This window comes from Bos indicus x Bos taurus, chromosome 7 (assembly GCF_003369695.1).
Source record: "Bos indicus x Bos taurus breed Angus x Brahman F1 hybrid chromosome 7, Bos_hybrid_MaternalHap_v2.0, whole genome shotgun sequence".
In the NCBI taxonomy this organism is placed as follows: Eukaryota; Metazoa; Chordata; class Mammalia; order Artiodactyla; family Bovidae; genus Bos; species Bos indicus x Bos taurus.
This window is the reverse complement of record NC_040082.1, coordinates 42,856,351-42,879,621: the sequence shown is the minus strand read 5'-3', so window position 1 is coordinate 42,879,621 and position 23,271 is coordinate 42,856,351. Positions and strand designations below refer to the sequence as shown.

At 39.3% G+C, this 23,271-nt stretch overlaps 1 protein-coding gene across 2 annotated transcripts in view; it reads left to right on the top strand.

Annotated features, from left to right (window-relative positions):
• SGCD (sarcoglycan delta) overlaps positions 1 to 23,271 on the top strand; it is a 1,106,710-nt gene that overhangs the window by 987,867 nt on the left and 95,572 nt on the right. For both annotated transcript variants that reach the window (XM_027545855.1, XM_027545853.1), the window contains one exon: positions 2,258 to 2,330. In XM_027545855.1, the coding sequence (XP_027401656.1) occupies positions 2,258 to 2,330 (73 nt within the window). The remainder of the gene's footprint in view (positions 1 to 2,257; positions 2,331 to 23,271) is intronic.

Here is a 23,271-nt window from a genome sequence, read left to right as displayed (position 1 = left end):
ATTCTCAAGGCAAGAATGGCAGCCCACCAGGCTCCCCTGTCCCTGGGATTCTCAAGGCAAGAACACTGGAGTGGGTTACCATTTCCTTCTCCAATGCATGAAAGTGAAAAGTGAAAGTGAAGTCGCTCAGTCATGTCCGACCCTCAGCGACCCCATGGATTGCAGCCTTCCAGGCTCCTCCGTCCATGGGATTTTCCAGGCAAGAGTACTGGAGTGGGGTGCCAATCCCATTCTTATTCAGTCACTGCATCAGTCAGAGTTCTTTAGAGAAACAGAACCAATAAGGTCTGTATAGAGAAAGAGACTTACTGTAAGAAATCAGCTCATACTTACAGAGGTTGAGAAGTCCCACAGCCAGTGTCTGTTAAATGGGAGACTTGAGGAAGGCCAGTGGTGTGGTTTAGTCTGAGTCTAAATGCCTGAATACTAGGGGTGTCAGTAGTGTCAATTCCAGTCTAGGTCTGAAGGTCTGAGAACCAGGATCACTGAGAGCAGATCAATGTTCCCGCTCATAGGGTCAGGCAGGAAGGGCTGAACACTTCTGCTTCCACTTTGTTGTATTCGGACCCTCATCTGATAGGATGATGCCTAGCCATATTGGAGAGGGCAGACTCTTTACTCAGCCCACGTATCCAAATGCTACTCCTAATCACATCTGGAAATTCCCTCACAGACACATCCAGAAATAATGTTTAGTCAAATATCTGGACATCTTTGATCTGGTCAAGTTGACACATAAAATTAAACATCACAGTTATTAAGAACACAGTAAAGCTTCAATCACAGGAGCAAAATAAATAATACATACATAATAAAACTGAACATTCTTATGAAAATTTATACTGAAAATTGAATTTAATGGGGCTGTGGGTACATTTTGATATATTTAAAATGATGTGATTTGGGATCTTAGAAAGTAAAAGTGTCTATGGACGGTGAAAGATCTTCAGTGTCCCCACATGAAGTGCCCCTATGCCACTTGGAACTGTCAATTTCATGGTCTTGTTGTAGTGAATAAATTATATATATATATGACATTATCTAGCAATGTGGTAGTTACTCAAAAATGTTAGCTGAGGATGATAGTTATTATTCACAGAATAATGTTATTAATCTCATTAATAATAATATTCACCAGAATATTCTTTTAATGACCATATATAGTATTATGGAATAAACAAATTTTCTCATTTTGCTTGTGGTCTGTTACACCTATCAAATAAATGTTTCCATAGTTGCTACAAAAGCCAGGAAATCAATTCACTGTCATAGACTCATTAGTATGTGTCAGAATAAACCTGGATTTCGAATAATGCTGGTTAATGGAGGATTTGTACACATTATAACAGTGCAAGAGGATTCCTGAAATTCACGCATGAATGCAAGATATTATTCCACCCCTTCTTACAGTATCAAAGAAGTACACTGAACATATAAAAGTAAACACCTTTACTTCAGAGTACAGGATACTGCCTAAGTTTAATTGAAAAACAAATATGTAGTGCAATTGTCTGTGATAAACTGAGGCTTAAATGATTTGAAGACACTTTGAGAGTGGACAAATCAGATAATCACAATCTTTATGGCTGGAAAGATTCAACTGGTGTTGACAAATTGTAAAGATAAAAGCTTATGGCAAAATCAAGAGCTAAATGTCTAGATTGGGTTGGGAATCAATGTTAATACTCAAATTGTAAAAGTGCTGAACTTTCAATGATCTCTCATAGTGTTCTCTTTTGTTTAAGATTTCAAGATAATAGTGTAGAACTTGATTTGCTGAAAAATATTGGCTTAATTTTCATTAGGCAAATTCCTTATAGTCTTACAGTATTCTCCACCATCTAACCCACTGCTTAGTTGTTATATGTGTTATGTGATTTGTGCCCTGTGCTGCAGTAACAGAGTTCCAGTTGCTGGTTTTCAAAACACTTTCAGCTGGACAACTGTTAATATTTTATGAGAGACAAGATTCAGACTATGCCATTTCTAGGCATCTTTTTTTTTAAGTCGACATGGTATTTGCCTCATGACCTTACTCTGATCTCAGCAAGAACACATTCAAAAGAAGTTACTAGTTTTTTCAAAGACTGCTTGCATGAGTTGATTCAATGCTCTCCTAGCACAGAGACATGCCCTAGAGCCAGTGGCAGATACGTGTGTATTGGTTTGTATAAAGGATTCACCGCATTTAACTCCATTCATTGTGCTGACCCATCCAACACTCCAACCTCTGTTTGCTTTTTTCTTTTGTTTGCAGGAGCAGAGGGCACAGTGTTCCCTAAATCTATAGAGACACCTAATGTCAGGGCAGATCCCTTCAAGGAACTAAGGTAAACTTATGACTACGGTTTGCATTGATTAAGTGGCTATTTGCTCTCTCTGTACAACTGATTGATGATCCATTTTAAATACCTATGATGTCATAGTGTCATGAGTATATAAACTGGGAGAGGTTATAAAGGATGTGAAGATAAGTTACAACCAAGAGAAAATTTTTTCTGAGTACTAAAAGTTGAGAGTTTGGAGGAAGAGGTTGCCAGTCTTGTAATAAGATTTAAGATTCATTCATTTGCAATGCTTATTTCATGATGTATTTTGTGATATGATAATCCTCTCATATTAGAGAACTAGTCAGTAATTGGTGCTAATCAGCCCAAAGAAGTGTGGTGTTTAAAAGAAGCTGAATAGTAAATACAATACTTTATATATATATATATATATATATATATATATAAAACACAAGCTATTTTCTGGAATGATTTGGTGCTAGGACTGGGTTCTGTGGATATTCCATATACTGGTGTTGATCAGATATCCATAAACATGCTGCTTTTAGCAGAAAAGGGCTCTGCAGAGCCATGTACTTATGGCAAACAACTATGGAAAACGAAAAGAACGATAGACATAAAGATGGACAAAGAGAGAGAGAGAGCTATAACCTAAAAACCATTCCTACCACCCAAGAGCTACCCCCAGCCCTCCTAAAGAAACTCGTATAAAATGGTATGATGATACAAATATAACTTTAAGTTTCACTGTGGGCTCAGGTTGTTGTTTAGTCACAAAGTTGTGTCTGACTCTTTGTGACCTCATGGACTGTGGCATGCCAGGCTCCTCTGTCCTCCTCTAACTCCCACAGTTTGCCAAGATTCATGTCCATTGAGTCAGTGCTGCTATCTCACCATATAATCCTCTGCTGCCCCTTTTTCCTTTTACCTTCAACCTTTTCCATTATCAGGGTCTTTTCCAATGAGTCAGCTTTTCGCATCTGGTGGCCGAAGTATTGGAGCTTCCGCTTCAGCAACAGTCCTTCCAATGAGTATTGAGGGTAGATTTTCTTTAGGATTGACTAGTTTGATCTCTTTGCTGTCAAAGGGACTCTCAAAAGTCTTCTCCAGCCCCATGGACTTATAGCCATGAAGAATTCAGTGAATATCAGCTTTCTTCATTTCTCATATTTCTTTTAATTAAGACCAGTCATAAATCACCATAAAGAGCCCTGAATAACTCTCTCATAAAGACATCAACTATAAGCAAATATACTGTGTTGCACAAGTCACATCTTCTCTTTGACAACCAATCCCAAGATCTCTATTTTGCTAAAACAGCAGCAGCCGCATTGGAGCAGGTGTTTCCTGAAACAGAAATACATCCTCAGTAAGTGGAGAATATATCACCTCATTACAAAACCATAGCATTCTTGCCAAGCCTGTGAGTCTTTATGAATATAGGGAAATAAATCAGGCCAATGAAAGAGGATAATTAGTGGGGAGTAAGAACCTTTTCTTAGCAAAATCTCGTGTACTATGGGCTGTATTTTTTAAATTACACACCACACTGCAACGTTTTACGTTTTACTGGAATAACTTTTCAGCAGGGCTTCTAGAGGCCAGAAGTTGCCTGACTCTGTGTTGATGAGATCCTGTGTTTCATGTTAATGTGCTAAAGCTAGAATCTTTTAAGCAAATGCACCCCCAAACCTGCATTTTAGAACTCTGAGGGAGCTCATTCTCTGAAAATGCACAGAATCCTTGTGGCTATAATGTAAGAACTCTTTCAACCAAACTAATGGGTGGCCCAGTTCCCTTTTTTTTGCAGTCCTCTTTAGGAGCGGGGAGTTTTATTTGAGGAGGGTGTTGGAATTTTTGTCTGTCTGTTTTTTATACAACTAGTGACTAATTTGCAGTGATCAGCCCAAAGATAAGTGCTGTCTAAAAGAAGCTGAACTCTAAATATCATACAGACTTTTTCTATGCAACAAACTATTACTGGAAGACTTAGGAAATAGGGATTTAGGCTAATTTTACTTTAAACAGGAAAATAAACCTTCTATAGTTAAAAACAAACACAATCATACCAAACAACTAAAAGACAACTATATCTGAGCATCAGCCCACTGTAGAGATCCATATCCTGAAGACCTGAGGACAGAGTGTTTGCTCCTACGAAGATGTGGATGCACTTCCTGTCCTCTGCACACAACCTCTGGAAACCTTGACATTTGACTTAAAAAATTAAACCTCTAAAATTTACAAGTAAACATAAGTTTAGTGCAATGAAATAAAAATTTTCAGGACATTGTTGCTTTTCATCATTTATTCTAAAATGATAAGCATATTCTATAGTGGCTAGAAATAACATTTTGTTACAGGAAGCATAAAAAGACTTCTTTACTATGTATCCCTAAAACTGGTCTTTTTTTTGCCTCTGTTTAGGTTGTGTTGATGCGAAATAGCTTGAACTGAATCAGGAGGCTAGAATGTGATCACTTGGCCCCTCTGTTCTTCTCGAAATTTTTTATTACTTTTTTTTTTAATGACACTGTGTGGCAGAACCTCTGACCAATTGAAAGAATAATCAGATAGATTAGCCCAGACCAGTGTGTCTGTGAATGTTTCACATTTTCCATCTAATGGTGCTGCATTTTTACTCCCAGTTATTGACTGGTATTGACTTTGGATGTTGAGTAAATAGGTAATGAACTGGCTAACTAAGTCTTCTGACCTCTGGCTTTAAAGTTGGGTCAGTTTTACTGACCTAACACTGGTGTGTTTTCTGGTTATAGAAAAGTAGAGTGATCTAAGGGAGTTCCCTGGACTTGTACCAGCAGGTCACACTGTGAACTGTTCAGGTGAAGCAGAAACAGTCACTCCTTAGTGGCAGCTGGATAGAGGGGAAAGAGCCCTGAGCTGAGTCAGGTACCTACTGCGAGCCTGCAGTGTGGCCTTGAGCTAATTTTAGAACTCTGCTGTCCCTAAAAAGCTAGGTTACTTCTTGCTTCAAATGTCTAATCTCTTTACATTATTTTTCATTTTTTTAATAAATAGCTTTAAATTTAAAGAAGAGTTGCAAAATTCATGGAAATGATTCAATTCACATGCACCCTTCACCTGATAGTCCTCTAATGATAACATCTAACATACTCATGATAAATTTATCACAATTATGAAATTAATATTGTTACCTTGTTCAGTTACTAAATCATGCCTGACTCTTTGTGACCTCATGGACTGCAGCACACCAGGCTTCTCTGTCCTTCACTATATCCTGGAGTTTGCTCAAACTCATGTCCATTGAGTCGGTGATGCCATCCAACCATCTCATCCTCTGTCGCCCCCTTCTCCTCCTGCCCTCAATCTTTTCCAGCCTCAGGGTCTTTTCCAATGAGTAGCCAAAGTATTGGAGCTTCAGCATCAGTCATTCCAATGAATATTTAGAGTTGATTTCCTTTAGGATTGACTGGTTTTATCTCCTTGCAGTTCAAAGGACTCTCAAGAGTCTTCTGCACCATAGTTCGAAAGCATCAGTTCTTCAGTGCTCAGCTTTCTTTATGGACCAACTCTCACATATGAACATGACTACTAGAAAAACTATAGCTTTGACTAAAGGGACTTTGTGGGCACAGTGATGTCTCTGCTTTTTAATATACTATCTACATTTGTCATAGCTTTTTTTCCAATGAGCTAGTGTCTTTTCATTTCATGGTTGCAATCATCATGCACAGTGATTTTGGAGCCCAAGAAAATTAAATCTGCCACTGTTTGTATTTTTTCCCTCCATCTATTTGCTGCAAAGTGATCGGATCAGATGCCATGATCTTAGTTTTATGATATTGAGTTTTAAACCAGCTTTTTTACTTCCTCTATCACCTTCATCAAGAGGCTCTTTAGTTCCTCTTTGCTTTCTGCCATTTGGGTAGTAGTATCTGCATATCTGAGGTTATTGATATTTCTCCTGGCAATGTTGATTCCAGCTTGTGATTCATCAAGTCTGGCATTTTGCACGATGTACTCTGCATATAAATTAAATAATCATAGTGACAGCATACAGCCTTAATGTACTCCTTTCCCAATTTTGAACCAGTTCGTTGTTCCATGTCCAGTTCTAACTGTTGGTTCTTAACCTGCATACAGGTTTCTCAGGAGCCAGGTAATCTGGTCTAGTATTCCCTTCTCTTTAAGAATTTTCCACAGTTTCTTGTGATCCACACAATCAAAGATTTTAGCATAGTCACAGAAGCAGAAGTAGATGTTTTTTTCTGAAATTCTCTTGCTTTTTCTATGAGCCTACAGACATTGGCAGTTTGATCTCTAGTTTCTATGCCTTTTCTAAATCTGACTTGTACATCTGGAAGTTCTCGGTTCATATACTGATGAAGCCTAGCTTGAACTATTTTGAGTATTATCTTGCTAACATGTGAAATGAGTGCAATTGTGTGGTAGTTTGAACATTCTTTGTCATTGCCTTTCTTTGGGATTGGAATGAAAACTGACTTTTTCCAGTCCTGTGGCCACTGCTGAGTTTTCCAAATTTGCTGGCATATTGAGTGCAGCACTTTCACAGCATCATCTTTCAGTATTTGGAATAGCTAGAATCCCATCAACTCCACTAGCTATGTTTGTAGTACTGCTTCCTAAGGCCCCTTGACTTCACACTCGAGGATGTCTGGCTCTAGGTGAGTGATCACACCATCATGGTCATCCTGATATTAGGACTTTTTTGAACAGTTCTGTGTATTATTCTTGACACTTCTTCTTAAATCTCTTCTTCTTCTGTTAGGTCCTTGCCACTTCTGTCCTTTACTGTACTCATCTTTGCATGAAATGTTCCCTTGGTATCTCTAATTTTCTTTAAGAGATCTCTAGACTTTCCCATTCTATTGTTTTCCTCCATTTCTTTGCATTGTTCAGTTAAGAAGGCTCTTTGTCTCTTCTTGCTATTTTTTGAAACTCTATATTCACTTATGTATATCTTTCCGTTTCTCCTTTGCCTTTAGCATCTCTTCTTTTCTCATCTGTTCGTAAGGCCTCTTCAGAAAACTATTTTTCCTTCTTGCATTTCTTTTTCTTGGGGATGCTTTTGATCACCACCTCCTGTACAGTGTTACAAATCTCTGTCCATAGTTTTCAGGCGCTCCGTCTCTCAGATCTAATCCCTTGAATCTATTTGTCATTTCCACTGTATAATCACAAGGGATTTGATTTACATCATACATGAATGGCCCAGAGGTTTTCTCTACTTTCTTCAATTTGAGTCTGAATTTTGCAATTAGAAGCAATAAGAAGTTCATGATCATGAAATTAACATTGTATGCATATAATCTTATTTTATATAAGATTTGTTTAAAAGGATGCAGTCACCTGAATGTCTTATAGATTGAGAAATACACACAAAGGATTTTAACAGAAAATTTATTTGTGGGAATGTGAGTGAGTGCATCTTTAGAACTCCCACTACAGTTCAATTGGAATGTTTCTAATAAGAATTTTTGTTCTCTTCTTTAAAAATAACATTCTATGCCCAGATTTTCTTGGTCTTGTTAATGGGAAACAAACTGAATTAAAAGGTCACAGTTTTATTTATACTTAGATTGACTTCTCAGATAAACAAGTAAAACTGAAATATCCATCCAGTGTTTCCCAGCTCCCCAGCCAATCAAACATGAAAAAAAAAAAAAAAAAAAATCTAACTATTTTAGATACCTTTTCTGTTGGGATAATGTTTGTTTCCTCAGAACCCCTTTCTTGGCTGTTGGAGAGTTTTTGTTTTATTTTGTTTGGTCTATTGTTTGTTTGTTTGCTTGTTTGTAAATAAGAGGCAGATTTTAGGCCTCTGACATTTCTTCCGATAAGCTCTCAACTCTCAGCTACAGGAATGGGAGCTTCCTCCCTGCTAGAGTTTTTCACTGCTTTTCTTTCCATACTTACTGTGGGACTTTTCTTCTGTGGAGCACAGGCTCTAGGCACACAGGCTTTAGTGGCTGTGACCTGCGGGCTCATAGTGGGGGCTTAGTAGCTGTGGCACCAGACTCAGTTGCTCCGCAGCGTGTGGAATCTTCTCGGACCAGGGATCAAACCTGAGTCCCCTGCATTGGCAGGCAGATACCTATCCACTGTCCCACCAGAGAAGTCTGCCCATTTTCTGATGGGGATTTCTTTTTTATATAGAACTATATGTGCGCTGTATATTTTGGACATGAATCCCTTGTTGGTCACTTTGTTTGCAAATATTTTCTCCCATTCTGTGGGTTGTCTTTTTAGTTTGTTCATACCAAATGTTTTTTTTTAACACTTTATTAAGAGTCAAGGCATGTGCTAAATACTCTGAATGTAGAGCTAAATGCATACTCAAATAATTTATAGTTAAGGAAATAAAATGGAAAGGAACTTCAAATTACTAGGTAATAAGATCTGGGGTAGGTATATGAACCAAATCAGAGGAAACACAGAGAATGACAAAACCTACCTAAATGAGTTAAATAAGCTTCACAAAGGAAATAACATTTTAGTTTCCAGAATAAAAAAAAAGCAGAAACACATCTCAAAAATCAAAAAGTGTGGTTCTCTACAGCCTTTTAATATAGGGGAAAGTATCCCAACCTATTTCTCTAGCTCCCAAGAATGTTACTGTGTTATTTACAAACATAAGGGACTGTAATTTCCTTATAATACTATGTTCTTTAAAAAATTGCATGAATGCAGTTTCAAATATGGTCACAAAAGACTGAAAATTTTACAAGCTTCAACAGTATTTAATTGAATTCAGAAATGAAAGTTTCAGTGACAGCAAACCCATTCTACAGTCCCAAGTATGGTGGTGTTTTGTTACTGTTTATTTTTTTCCATGATATTACCAGAATTTTAATGATAAAACTGAAAAATTATAAAATACATCTATGGCTCCAAATAATGCACTTAACCAAAGTGAAACTGAAAGTCCCTCAGTCAAGTCCGACTCTTTGAGACCCCCATGGACCATACAGTTCATGGAATTCTCCTGGCCAGGATACTGGAGTGGGTAGCCTTTTCCTTCTCCAGGGGATCTTCCCAACCCAGGGATCAAACCCAGGTCTCCCACATTGCAGGTGGATTCTTTACCAGCTGAGCCATAAGGGAAGCCACTTTTTTTTTTTTTTTTTTAACCAGGTAAGTACTAAATCTGACTCCTTTGGAAATGTGTGAATTTAAAGTTTGTGTGTCTCATTGGGAAACAAGGATTAGCAAAGCTTCCACAAGTTGACAAAAATGAACTGATTTTTCTTTAATTGTATTTTTAAATGTCTATAGCCAGCTAAGTGTTTATTGGCTCTCAGTGGTTTATAAATTTAAGTGACAAGAACAGTCTGTCAGAGCTTTAGGGTTCATTTAATTAGAGGCTTGGCAATCCTCTTCCCTTCTTTGTCCTCTTCAAAATTCACAATACCAAAAATAATTGGTCAACAGTCTGATTTAAAAAAATATATACACACACAGGTAAAGGGAAAGAAACACACTGAGACAAAGACAGAAATGCAAAGAAAGAGCTGGAGGGAGTGGGGAGCGGAGCAAAGAGGTAAGATCTGTGTATTGAGCTTTCAGCTATGGTGCATGGTCAATGAGGGAATACCATTGTGGAGGAAATTTATATATTTTTTCCTTTATACATTTTGCAGACATGTTCTGTAATTTTCTTTATTTCTTATTCCCTCTCTTGTACCCCCTAACTTCATATACTTAGACTAATTTTTATAGTTCTGTTTTGCATGTATTAGATTTAGAATTATTCGATCATATAGCACAAATATTGAAGTGAATCAAAAAAGAAATGAAAAAAATATAATAGACCAGATAATAGCATAGTTACTTATTCCAGGGCCATAGAATATAGAATAAGGATGAAATAGTGTCCCTGTTGGTCAAGAACCTGTGCTTTTTCTTTTTTCAACTTTTTATTTTGTTTTGGAGGATAGCCAATTAGCAGTGTTGTGATAGTTTCTGGTGGACAGCAAAGGAACTCAACCATACATATACATGTATCCATTCTCCCCCAAAATCCCCTCCCATCCAGGCTGCCACATAACACTGAGCAGAGGTCTCTGTGCTATACAATAGGTCCTTGTTGGTTATCCATTTTAAATATAGCAATGTGTACACATCCATCCCACACTCCCTATCCTTTCCCCTGAAGAGCTTATGCTTTGAATTTGGCCCCTATGTTTGTCTGCTTTGTGACAGACTTGCTTGGACAAGTGTCTTGAGTTCTCCTAGCCCCAGTTCCTCCAATGGAGGAAAAGTTCAGTGAATACTATTTTGATACATGTTAGCTATTTGGAGAACCCTCAAGAAGCTCTCTCTCATAGGGGTGCAAGAAATCAGATGGAAGTTTCCAGAGTTTAGTATTTCTTCAACCCATAAAAAGTTTCCATCAAGTCATGGTAACCAGCAATTATTTCTCAAAGACAAAAGCAAAAAACTATTGAGTATTTCCATCTACTATTAACTGCATTTTATATAAGAAAAGGATGTAAGAAGACAGAATAAAAGACAGTCTCATAATTGAATACAGGACAATCTCAATTAACTATATTAACATGTCATTGTATTTTCTCCATTTTGCCAAAAATGCTTGTGACTACCTTACAACTCTTCTCTTCACACATTTCATAGTACATGCCAAGAAAAATAAGATCTGAGAGCCACAGGCCAGGGCTTAATGAGGTACACTTGACTTTAATACTGTCTGGTTTAAAATCATAAAACTAATACAGCTTGTGCATCTTCAAGATGAGTCAGTATATATATATATATGTCCCTTTTCTTCCTCACTTTCTCTTTCTCCTATATTCCAACATCCAATAATTATTCTAGTTTGTTCCTATTAGTACTAGAGTTTTAATTCTTCTATATATATTTCCCTTTTCCTCCTTATGCCCAGTCTTTCTCCAGTTACCCTTTTCACCATGTTTCTCCTAGAATACATAAGGAGAACAACAAGAGGTAAAGGATAGGAGATATTTAAGGTATCTTCACCTTTCCTTTTGCCTTGTTTATCAACAGTTTCATTTCTGTGATAAATAGTCCATCTTAAAGATATTAAACCCATGAGTCTGTGTTCATCTGCTTGCTACATTATGATTCTATCATTAGAGGCCAGAGAATGATAGATGGCAGATGATATCACAGGATAAACTGAGGCTCAGACATAGATGAGTCCCATTCAGACAGAAAGAAGATGAGGAAAGTTCATCTCTTCTGGTCTTTGGTGAATTGTGGGAAGAAGATAGGAAATGTACAAAAAGCAGGTGGTGAAATATGTGTCCTGATGACCTTTCTTTCGTGAGTCAAGGAGGGAAGAAACCAAGTAGGGTTTATGGAAAGTCAAGGCAATGGCACCCCACTCCAGTACTCTTGCCTGGAAAATCCCATGGATGGAGGAGCCTGGTGGGCTGCAGTCCATGGGGTCTCTGAGGGTCGGACACAACTGAGCAACTTCACTTTCACTTTTCACTTTCAGGCATTGGAGAAGGAAATGGCAACCCACTCTAGTGTTCTTGCCTGGAGAATCTCAGGGACGGGGGAGCCTGGTGGGCTGCCGTCTATGGGGTCACACAGAGTCGGACATGACTGAAGTGACTTAGCATTAGCAGCATGGAAAGTCAAAACCAGAGGGTCATTGTGCATTTTCATTTGGGGTTCCAGGAAGAAACCAACTTGTAAGGCAATCCCATAACCCACTGGAAAGAGATGAAAAGGGGACCTAGGTCAGCAATCTGGAATCTCATTTAGTTCCAGAGGTGGTAGGTGGGGGAAAGGCAGTTTGTAGAAATGTTTATGTAGTGTTGTGTCAAGGAATGCATTTGGCTAACTGATGATGTGAGCTGGCTGGTCCTGGGGAGCATCACTGCAGTGGGGCTGAGAGCACCAAAGAAGACATTCCAGTTTGGCACAATGAGATACCTGCCCAGATCTCAGGGTCTACTAGTACCATTCAATCCTGGTTCAGTGGGTCCTGTGGGAGCCCAGAGAGAGTTTATCCAGGGAGGACTCAGGCATGAAGTTCTAGCCTGTTGCAGATCAAAGCAACATCTCCTAGAATCTCAACTTGCTCTGTTCCTGTCACCACATGCTCACATAAGCCCACTTCTGCCATATCCATAATGGTATATGAAGGAGGGAGAACAAAATTTAGACTGATTATTTATCCTAATGAGAAAGTTGAAACTTCTCGTTTACAGAGAGGACGCCAGAATAGAGTAATTTTTTCCTCAACAATCCAAAAGGATAAGATTAAGAGAAAAATTAAGTCAGGTAAGAACCATAAAGAAATGCCTTTTGTTTTCATGGATGAGCATGGTTTTTTACATTGGCCAGCTTGCAATACTTGCTTTCTGGGTAGCTCAAATGGTAAAGAATCTGCCTGCAATGTGGAAGACCTAGATTCAATCCCTGAGTCTGGAAGATAGATCCCTTGGAGAAGGGAATGGCAACCCACTCCAGTATTCTTGCCTGGAGAATCCCATGGACAGAGGAGCCTGGCAGGCTATAGTCCATGGGGTCACAGAGTTGGTTATGACTAAGCGACTAACATTTTCACTTTCAGCTTGCAATACAGGGTATCATGCCAGTCACAAAGTAGCTACATGACTTTACCAAACTTCCCAGGCTATAAGTCTTCCTCTGTGTCTTGTAGGGACCACTAGATATGAGCAAAAGCATCTTTATCTGCAAGTTTTGAGTGAGCGTTGATTAGAATTATGATCTAGATCTGATGCTCTCAACGTGCTTGCCAAGACTGGTCCTGGATTTTTAATCCTTTTAAGTCCATAAGATATGAGGGGAAAAGCCTTAATAACTGAAACATGTCACAAGACTTTCTCTCAAAATCATTACTGGACTGTCTACGAAAGCTAGAGTCATCAGTCTTGTGCAGTGAGGCATCTGATCATCCTATAATGGCCAGCCCATTTTTGTCTGAATTTGAGAGGCAGTGTGACATATTATCATTATCTAAGACAAGTGTGTTTCTTTAAAAATTCAAATTCTATCCTTTAACTTTTTAACTTAAGACTATAAAATGTGAAAATATGAAAAAAAAAAAGTGTTCAAAAGATAAGACCATAACTGGGAGGGGTATATAAATTTGCACTTTTGTCCATGTCATCGGGGCAGGCAGGACATCATAAAGTAAGTGCTAAGCTCTCTGCCTTTTAGAGCAGATTGGGCATGTGTATATATCTGCCAAAATTCCTGAGTTGAGGCTCCCTTCTGCCTCAACACAGAGCATCCTGACTTTATGATTGTTTCTATTTTGATTAAAATGTCAGGAGCTGCCATTTATTATGTAAAGTGTGTGCCAGTAGATTGTTCTATTATTCTTGAAAAACACACAATTACTTCTGGATCTCTCTTTCCTTCCCCCAGTAGTATTGCCCTGCTGGGTGGAAAGACAGAAAATCTTGTTTAATTATACCCTTCATGATCCTGGCTTGAAGCCAGTCTTGTTTTACTCCAATTATAACCTTTCAAAACAAAGAGTAATGAGAGTTTAGAGGAACAAACTGACAAATAGTTTTTACCTGAAATAAGTTGAGATCTAAGAAGTAAAATAAAGAACAAAAAACTCTAGTCAGTGGATGTCGTATGTTTTCTTAATCTAGAATTTTCCATGGTTTGATAGAATATACAGTTGACCATTGAACAATGCAGGGATTAACCTACAGATAACTTATAGTTGGCTCTCCATATCTGCTTATTCAACCAATCACAGACTGTATGATTCTATAGTATTTACTAATGAAAAATATCCACAGATAAGTGAACCCATACAGTTCAAACTTGTGTTGTTCAAGAACCAACATAACATAAATAAAACTAAGACCATCTTAGAAAGAACTAAATAAATTTGCCTGACTTCCTGGCCTTGAATTATGTGCCTAGTTGTGCTAAAGGTCACTCCTTTGTCTGCTGTTCTTCAGTGGCTCCCGCTGACTTGAAGATAAGCAAAAACATTGACCCACTACCTTAAAGTGGTTGATCTGGCCCCACATGAAGGCTCTAGCCTCTCACCTTGAATTACACTTGACCCTCCTTCCAATCCTTTGTTGTGTTTGTTTTTTCCTCTGCAAAGACCTTCACTGCCCCAGGCAAATAAGAATGGTGCCCTGAAAACAGCATCTCTGGTTCCCATAAATATGTGAGCAGCCTCAAGTCACAAGCCTGCTAATCCATGACAACAGACAGGTGGCACTGGAATAGGACTTGTCTGTACTAACAAAGCAATAAAAATTGAGATAGCGAAGGCCCCTTATGGACGAGGACCCCTTATGACAACCCTTCCCCCCAGAACTGGTGTTATCAAACACAAGTTTGTGTGCCTGCCACACAGTAAGGCCAGACAAATCAAAACATCAGAGTTTGCAGCAGAGAAAGATTTATTGCAGGGCCAAGCAAGGAGAATCAGTGACTCATGCTCAAAAACCCTGAATTCCTTAATGTTTCGGGAAGAGGTTTTTATAGGCAAAATTTGGGATGAGAGAGGCAGGGTGTGTGACTTTCTTCTGATTGATTGGTGGTGAGGTAACAGAGCAGTGCTCTGTGCTCAGCTCCACTTGGGTTGAGGGCCTTACTTCCTGCAGAAGAACTCAAAAATGTGTTTAGGTGTGTTCCTTCAGGAGGAGCCAGGACCTTGCCCCACTGCTGCACGAGTGTTGGAGGGAGCGGTGTGCCCACAGGGTTCTGTTTGGTTTCAGTAACACAACTGAACCAAGAGAATATTGCTTCTTGCATTCACAGTCTATTCAGCTGTTGTCCAGAAGCATGCCTGGACATGCATCCTCTGGCTGGTGGAGACCAGTGGAATATTCTCACTCGTCACAAAGCCAGGCTCTCAAGACATAGAACAGGATGAAAGGAAAACCTTGTACCTATACTTCTCCTTATGACAAGTAAAACAAAAGACAGAGACAAGAAGAAAAGATGACCATATGGGAGGAAGAGAACCAGTGGAAAACAGGAGTTCCCGTAGTAAATCTTTACCAAACTTGCTATACCCAAGGAACTTATTCACACAAATAGTTTCTCCTTCTAATCTACACTGGAAAAGGAAGAGGCAAGACATTTTTACTTTCCTCTCTTGACCTAAAGAACACTGCAAAGCAAAATTCAGGAGAGCTGACTTTGGTAAACATTCTTAGTTTTCTCCTACTTCTGCCAGTTTTCCAGGATCTCATCCGCAGGCTCTAGAACAAGCGTGATATCTCAGAAAGTTCCACCTGGGTTGCCAAAATTGTGGGAAGGGAAAAGTAATTTTCCCTCTATAAGTTCTTGGCTCAGACACCCTGGTGATGAAAGATTAATATGGGGGGGAAAAAAGTTTAATGACATGTGTACTTCCTGTATACATGGGAGGTAGCCAGAAAAACTGAGTAACTCCCTGAAATGGCCCAAGCCAACACCTTAAATATCATCTCTAGCTAAAAACAAAAGGTTTGGATGAGGAGTGCAGGGGAGACCAGGCATATTATCAGGAAAAGCACAGTAAACAAAGGTAAGGTTGTATGCAGATTTGTCATTGCCTTCTGCATTGAAAAGAGTTTCTAGAAATTCAGCCTTCTTTACCTGGTACAGAGAGGGAGACCCCTTACATATTGAGATTTTAGTTACAAATGTAAATGTCTCTTTATAGAAAAGTAACATCTGCTTGGTTTTCAGAGCTTCTCCCTTGTCTGCTGTTTCTTAAAAATCATCAGCCTAAAATAAGCCTTATGCCGAAGGGATGTATTTTGGAGTGGTATGTTCTGCTCCTATTCAGTGCTTTTCTTTATCTTTGTGGATTTGTGCCTTTTTTGGTCCATTTACTGCAGTTTTGTTAGCATTTCCAGAACAAGCAGAGATAGACATATGTGTTGAGTTGGCTGTTGAATCAGAAGCCTCCTCAATTTGCAGGCTACAACCATTCTTCCTTTTCTTGGTTTCCTGGACAGTGTCTTAGAAGCTGTACATGCTAGTCTCTTTTCTTGAAACATTCTTATCTGCTCTTTATGAATCATCCTATTCATTTGCTAACTCTCAGTTTAAACTTCACACACTCTGGCAAAGTCTAGCACACCCCAGGCTTCTACTGGTCTTCCTGTTACAAACTCATATAGCCCCTACTCATCTTTATTTTTGGATGCACTGGCTCAGATATCTTCCGCATTTGCCATTGCCCACAAAGGGGTGTAGGTTAGGTGAATCATCACAAATTCATTCCCTCCAAAACTATGTGCTCAGCCAGCAGAACGATGAGTAACTGCCTCTTTTACCTTTGTTTGTAAAGGAGAGCCATCAAAGTCTCCTGGAGTCTCTCATTTTGGCCATATGCTTATTTATCCCATGCCTTTCTTTCTTCTGTTCATCCCAAGTCATTTCCAAAGGAGAATAATCTATTCTTTTTTCTTTCACAATTTTTGGATGTTTCAAAATTTTAGATTTCTGTTTTGCCCAAGGTTCTGCTACAGTCACACTCCAGTAGAACTTTGCTTTAGCGTGATGCCTCCAGCCTGCAATCCCTATTCATTTTCTCAACCATAGTTATCATAATTCATAGAGGAATAAATTCCTCTTTCACCCAGTTCTCTATTTCATGGTTGCTTTCTATTCACAAAGGAAGATGAGTTTCCAGGTCTTTGGATTTTTTTCAGAAACACAACCTGACTCATTAATGATAATTTTCCTTTCCTGGCATCTGAGCTCAGGCACATTCACTCTGGAATAACAAAGCACAGACAAATTTGAAGTCCTTTGACAATCCAAGCACATACCCCTAACCTTGAATAAAAAATAGATGCTAATAAATTCAGGGTCTTAAAGATGTGAATTATAGTCATTTCACACTTCGTGGCAACTTCATGCTGAAGAAATAGCTTAAAACTTAATTACGATGCTTGTCCCTTCATTAAGTGCAGATGACATTCCTCAGATAGATTTTTGCAATGACATCTGAGGAAGGGAGTTGAGAAACTTATTAGTTATTCATGATGGAAAATATTGACTGTGTATTGATTAAAGGAATGAGTTGACACCCTTCTTAACATGATGCATCTGTCTGTTCATTTATGGTTCTCCCTGTGGTCTTCATTGAAAGCTCTTTGGGAAAAGAAGAAAATGCCCTTCAGTATTTGAATACAGATGTATGTAAAATGTGCATGATGAGTGAGATTACAATGAAGAGCAGGAGGCAATGGGTTCCTGATTACTCACCCCTGCAGATGACGGGGCTGCTCAGTGAGGACCATCTGTGAGACACACAACCATAATGGAATAAACATGTCCTACTCTTGCTGCTTGAGGAGTATTACAATGCCTTCAATAATTCAGGGATTCATTCCAAAGTTTAAAGTCAGTTCTTAGTTAATGAAGTATAGAGAGTTTTGCTTCATGTCACATCATAATCTCATAGCTTCAGCCAAGTGGGGATTAAGTTAAGTGAACAGGGGAAGGTACAACCCCCTTCCCTCAATATTTGTTGTTGTTCAGTCTCTCTATCATGTCTGACGCTTAGTGACCCCATGGACTGCACCACACCAGAATTCCTTGTCCGTACCAGGTCCTGGAGTTTGCTCAAACTCATGTCCATTGAGTTGATGATGCAATCTGTCATCCCCTTCTGCTCATGCCTTCAATCTTGCCCAGCACCAGGGTCTTCTCCAATGAGTCAGCTCTGTGCATTAGGTGGCCAAAGTATTGCATCTTCAGCTTCAGCATCAGTCCTTTCAATGAATGTTCAGGACTGATTTCCTTTAGAATAGACTGGTTGGATCTCCTTGCAGTCCAAGGGACTCTCAAGTGTCCTCTCCATAGTTCAAAAGCATCAATTCTTCAGCACTCAGCTTTTTTATGATCCAACTCTCACATCCATAACTACTGGAAAATCCATAGCTTTGACTATTATACTTTGTCAGCAAAGTAATGTCTCTGCTTTTTAATATGTTGTCTAGGTTGGTCATATCTTTTCTTCCAAGGAACAAGTGTGTTTTAATTTCATGGCTGCAGTCACCATCTGCAGTGATTTTGGAGCCCCCCAAAATTAAGTCTGTCACTGTTTCCACTGTTTCCCCATTGGTTTGCTATGAAGAGATGGGACTGGATGCCATGATCTTAGTTTTTTGAATGTTGAGTTTTAAGCCAACGTTTTCACTCTCCTCTTTCACTTTTATCAAGAGGCTCTTTAGTTCCTCTTCACTGTTTGCCCTAAGGGTGGTGTCATCTACATATCTGAGGTTATTGATATTTCTCCCGGCAATCTTTACTCCAGCTTGTGCTTCATCCAGTGTGGCATTTCGCTTGATGTACTCTGCATATAAGTTAAATAAGCAGGGTGACAATATATAGCCTTGTTGTACATCTTTCCCAATTTTGAAACAGTCTGTTGTTTCATGTCTGCTTCTAACTGTTAGCTTCTTTACCTGCATACAGATTTCTCGGGAGGCAGGTAAGGTGGCCTGGTATTCCCATCACTTTAAGAATTTTCCACAGTTTGTTGTGATCCACACAGTCAAAGGCTTTGGCATAGTTAATAAAGCAGAAGTAGATGTTCTTCTGGAACTCTCTTGCTTTTTCTATGATCCAGTGGATGTTGGCAATTTGATCTCTGGTTCCTCTGTCTTTTCTAAATTCAGCTTGAACATCTAGAATTTCTTGGTTCATGCACTATTGAAGCCTACCTTGGATAATTTTGAGCATTACTTTGCTAGTGTGTGAGATGAGTGCAATTGTGCAGTAGTTTGAACATTCTTTGGCATTGCCTTTCTTTGGGATTGGAATGAAAACTGACCTTTTCCAGTCCTGTGGCCACTGCTGAGTGTTCTAAATTTGCTGACATGAGTACAGCACTTTACTAGCATCATCTTTTAGGATTTGAAATAGCTCAACTGAAATTTCATTACCTCCACTAGCTTTGATCATTGTGACGCTTCCTAAGGCTCACTTGACTTCACATTCCAGGATGTCTGGCTCTAGGTGAGTGATCACACCATTGTGGTTATCCGGGTCATAAAAATCTTTTTTGTATAGTTCTTCTGTGTACTCTTGCCACCTCTTCTTAATATCTTCTGCTTCTGTTAGGTCCATACTGTTTCTGTCCTTTATTGTGCCCATCTTTGCATGAAACGTTCCCTTGGTGTCTCTAATTTTCTTGAAGAGATCTCTACTCTTTCCCATTCTGTTGTTTTCCTCTAATTCTTTGCATTGATCACTGAAGAAGGCTTTCTTATCTCTTCTTGATATTCTTTGAAACTCTGCATTCAAATGGGTATATCTTTCCTCTTCTCCTTTTCCTTTCACTTCTCTTCTTTTCTTAGCTATTTATAAAGCCTTCTCAGACAACCATTTTGCCTTTTTGCATTTCTTTTTCTTGGGGATGATCTTGATAACTGCCTCCTATACAATGTCACAAATCTCCATCCATATTTCTTCAATCACTCTATCAGATATAATCCCTTGAATCCTTTTCTCACTTCCACTGTATAATCATGAGGGATTTGATTTAGGCCACACCTGAATGGTCTAGTGGTTTTCCCTAATTTCTTCAATTATGTCTGAATTTTGCAATAAGGAGTTCATGATCTGAGCCAGAGTCAGCTCCTGGACATGTTTCTGCTGACTGTTTAGAGTTTCTCCATCTTCAGCTGCAAACAATATAATCAATCTGATTTCAGTATTGACCATCTGGTGATGTCCAGGTATAGAGTCATCTCTTGTGTTGATGGAAGACGGTGTTTACTATGATCAATGCAATCTCTTGGCAAAACTCTGTTATCCTTTGCCCTGCTTCATTTTGTACTCCACGGCCAAGTTTGCCTGTTATTCCAGGTATCTCTTGACTTGCTACTTTTGCATTCCAGTCCCCTATGATGGAAAGGTCATCTTTTTTGGGTGTTAGTTCTTGAAGGTCTTATAGGTCTTCATAGAATTGTTCAACTTCAGCTTTCAGCATTAGTGGTTGGGGCATAGACTTGGATTACTGTGATATTGAATGGTTTGCCTTGGAAGCAAACAGAGATCATTCTGTCATTTTTGAGATTGCACCCAAGTACTGCATTTCAGACTCTTCTGTTGACTATTAGGGCTATTCCATTTCTTCTACAGGATTTGTGCCCACATTAGTAGATATAATGATCAACTGATTTAAATTTGTCTATCCCAGTGCATTTTAGTTCATTGATTCTGAAAATGTCAATATTCACTCTTGCCATCTCCTATTTGACCACTTCCAATTTACCTTGATTCATGGACCAGGTTCCTATGCAATATTGTTCTTTACAGCATCATATTTTACTTCCATCACCAATTACATCTACAACTGGGCATCGTTTTTGCTTTAGCTCCATCTCTTCATTATTTCTGGAGCTATTTCTCCACTCTTATCCCATAGCATATTGGGCATCTATCAAACTGGCAAGTTCATCTTTCAGTATCATATCTTTTTGCCTTTGCATACTGTTCAGGGGTTCTCAGGGCAAGAATGCTGAATACTTTTTGCCATTCCCTGCTTCAGGGGACCACGTCTTGTCAGAACTCTCCACCATGATGTGTCCACCTTGGGTGGTCCTACATGGCTTGGCTCATAATTTCATTGAGTGAGACAAGGCTGTGATCCATGTGATAAATTTAGTTAGTTTTCTGTGATTGTGGTTTTCATTCTGTCTGCCCTTTAATGGATAAGGAAAAGAGGCTTATGGAAACTCCCTGATGGGACAGACTCTCTGTGGAGGAATCTGGGTCCTGTTCTGATGGTTGGGTCCAGGCTCAGTAAATCTTTAATCCAATTTTCTTTCTTTTTTTTTTAATTTTATTTTATTTTTAAACTTTACAATATTGTATTAGTTTTGCCAAATATCGAAATGAATCCACCACAGGTATACCTGTGTTCCCCATCCTGAACCCTCCTCCCTCCCCATACCCTCCCTCTGGGTCATCCCAGTGCACCAGCCCCAAGCATCCAGTATCGTGCATAGAACCTGGACTGGCGACTCGTTTCATACATGATATTATACATGTTTCAATGCCATTCTCCCAAATCTCCCCACCCTCTCCCTCTCCCACAGAGTCCATAAGACTGTTCTATACATCAGTGTCTCTTTTGCTGTCTCGTACACAGGGTTATTGTTACCATCTTTCTAAATTCCATATATATGTGTTAGTATACTGTACTGGTGTTTTTCTTTCTGGCTTACTTCACTCTGTATAATAGGCTCCAGTTTCATCCACCTCATTAGAACTGATTCAAATGTATTCTTTTTAATGGCTGAGTAATACTCCATTGTGTATATGTACCACTGCTTTCTTATCCATTCATCTGCTGATGGACATCTAGGTTGCTTCCATGTCCTGGCTATTATAAACAGTGCTGCGATGAACATTGGGGTACACGTGTCTCTTTCCCTTCTGGTTTCTTCAGTGTGTATGCCCAGCAGTGGGATTGCTGGATCATAAGGTAGTTCTATTTCCAGTTTTTTAAGGAATCTCCACACTGTTCTCCATAGTGGCTGTACTAGTTTGCATTCCCACCAACAGTGTAAGAGGGTTCCCTTTTCTCCACACTCTCTCCAGCATTTATTGCTTGTAGACTTTTGGATCGCAGCCATTCTGACTGGCGTGAAATGGTACCTCATAGTGGTTTTGATTTGCATTTCTCTGCTAATGAGTGATGTTGAGCATCTTTTCATGTGTTTGTTAGCCATCTGTATGTCTTCTTTGGAGAAATGTCTATTTAGTTCTTTGGCCCATTTTTTGATTGGGTCATTTATTTTTTTGGAGTTGAGCTGTAGGAGTTGCTTGTATATTTTTGAGATTAGTTGTTTGTCAGTTGCTTCATTTGCTATTATTTTCTCCCATTCTGAAGGCTGCCTTTTCACCTTGCTAATAGTTTCCTTTGTTGTGCAGAAGCTTTTAAGTTTAATTAGGTCCCATTTGTTTATTTTTGCTTTTATTTCCAATATTCTGGGAGGTGGGTCATAGAGGATCCTGCTGTGATGTATGCTAACAGCAACCTCCTCCAAGAGGATTTACACCACAAGCCGGGCCTCCCAGGTCTGCTGCAGCCAGAGTCCCTGTGCCCATGGCAAGCCACCACTGCTCCGTGCCCCCACAGGAGACACTCAAACACTGAAAGGCAGGTCTGGCTCAGTCTCTGTGGAATCTCTGGGTCCTGGTGCACACCAGGTTCTGTTTGAGTCAAGCATCTCTGACGGGTACGGGGTTTTGATTGTAAACGTGATTTTGCCTCTCATACTGTCTTGCTGGGGCTTCTCCTTTGCCCTTGGACTTGGGTATCTTATTTTGGTGGGATCCAACATTCTCCTATCGATGGTTGTTCAGCACTGAGTTGCAGTTTTGGAGTTCTCACAGGAGAAGATGTGCATATGTCCTTCTACTCTGCCATCTTGGAGTAAAGTGAAGACTGCCAAGTATGTCACCAGCCAGCCTTCTTTTTTCACCTACAGAAACTACTATGGGACCAATTATGGGCACTGGTCTTGACCACCCGGGTGACAAGGGTCACGCTTATGAAAGGATGTGGATCAAAATCGGGCCCACTGGCTCTCTCATAATTCTAGCAAGAAAATGAAATTACAGCTAAACTCTTATGAGGTTTTGGATTTTTTTCATTTTCACATTGACTGTTTTGCCCATTTATTTTTACATATCCCATAAGTTTTTGACCCTCCGTTGAAGTACACCCTTAGGAGTTACATTGTTTTCTTCCCCTGAAGGCCACAGCCAGTGCTTATTTTTCATGAGGGTTGAATGGATTTTACCTCATAACCACAGGCTGCTGCCACTGAACTCTTGCTTCCTGCCTGCACCCTATTGCTGGGCAAGATTAACCTGTAAGGTATACTGACTGCTGTGGCTTTTCTAATAGACCTAATTCTCTTTGGTTATAACAGTTAGACACCTCTGTGGCCATGAAAAGCAAACCCTAGGAGGATTTTCCAGAAGGCTTTGTCACTTGACCAGACCCTACGAATGA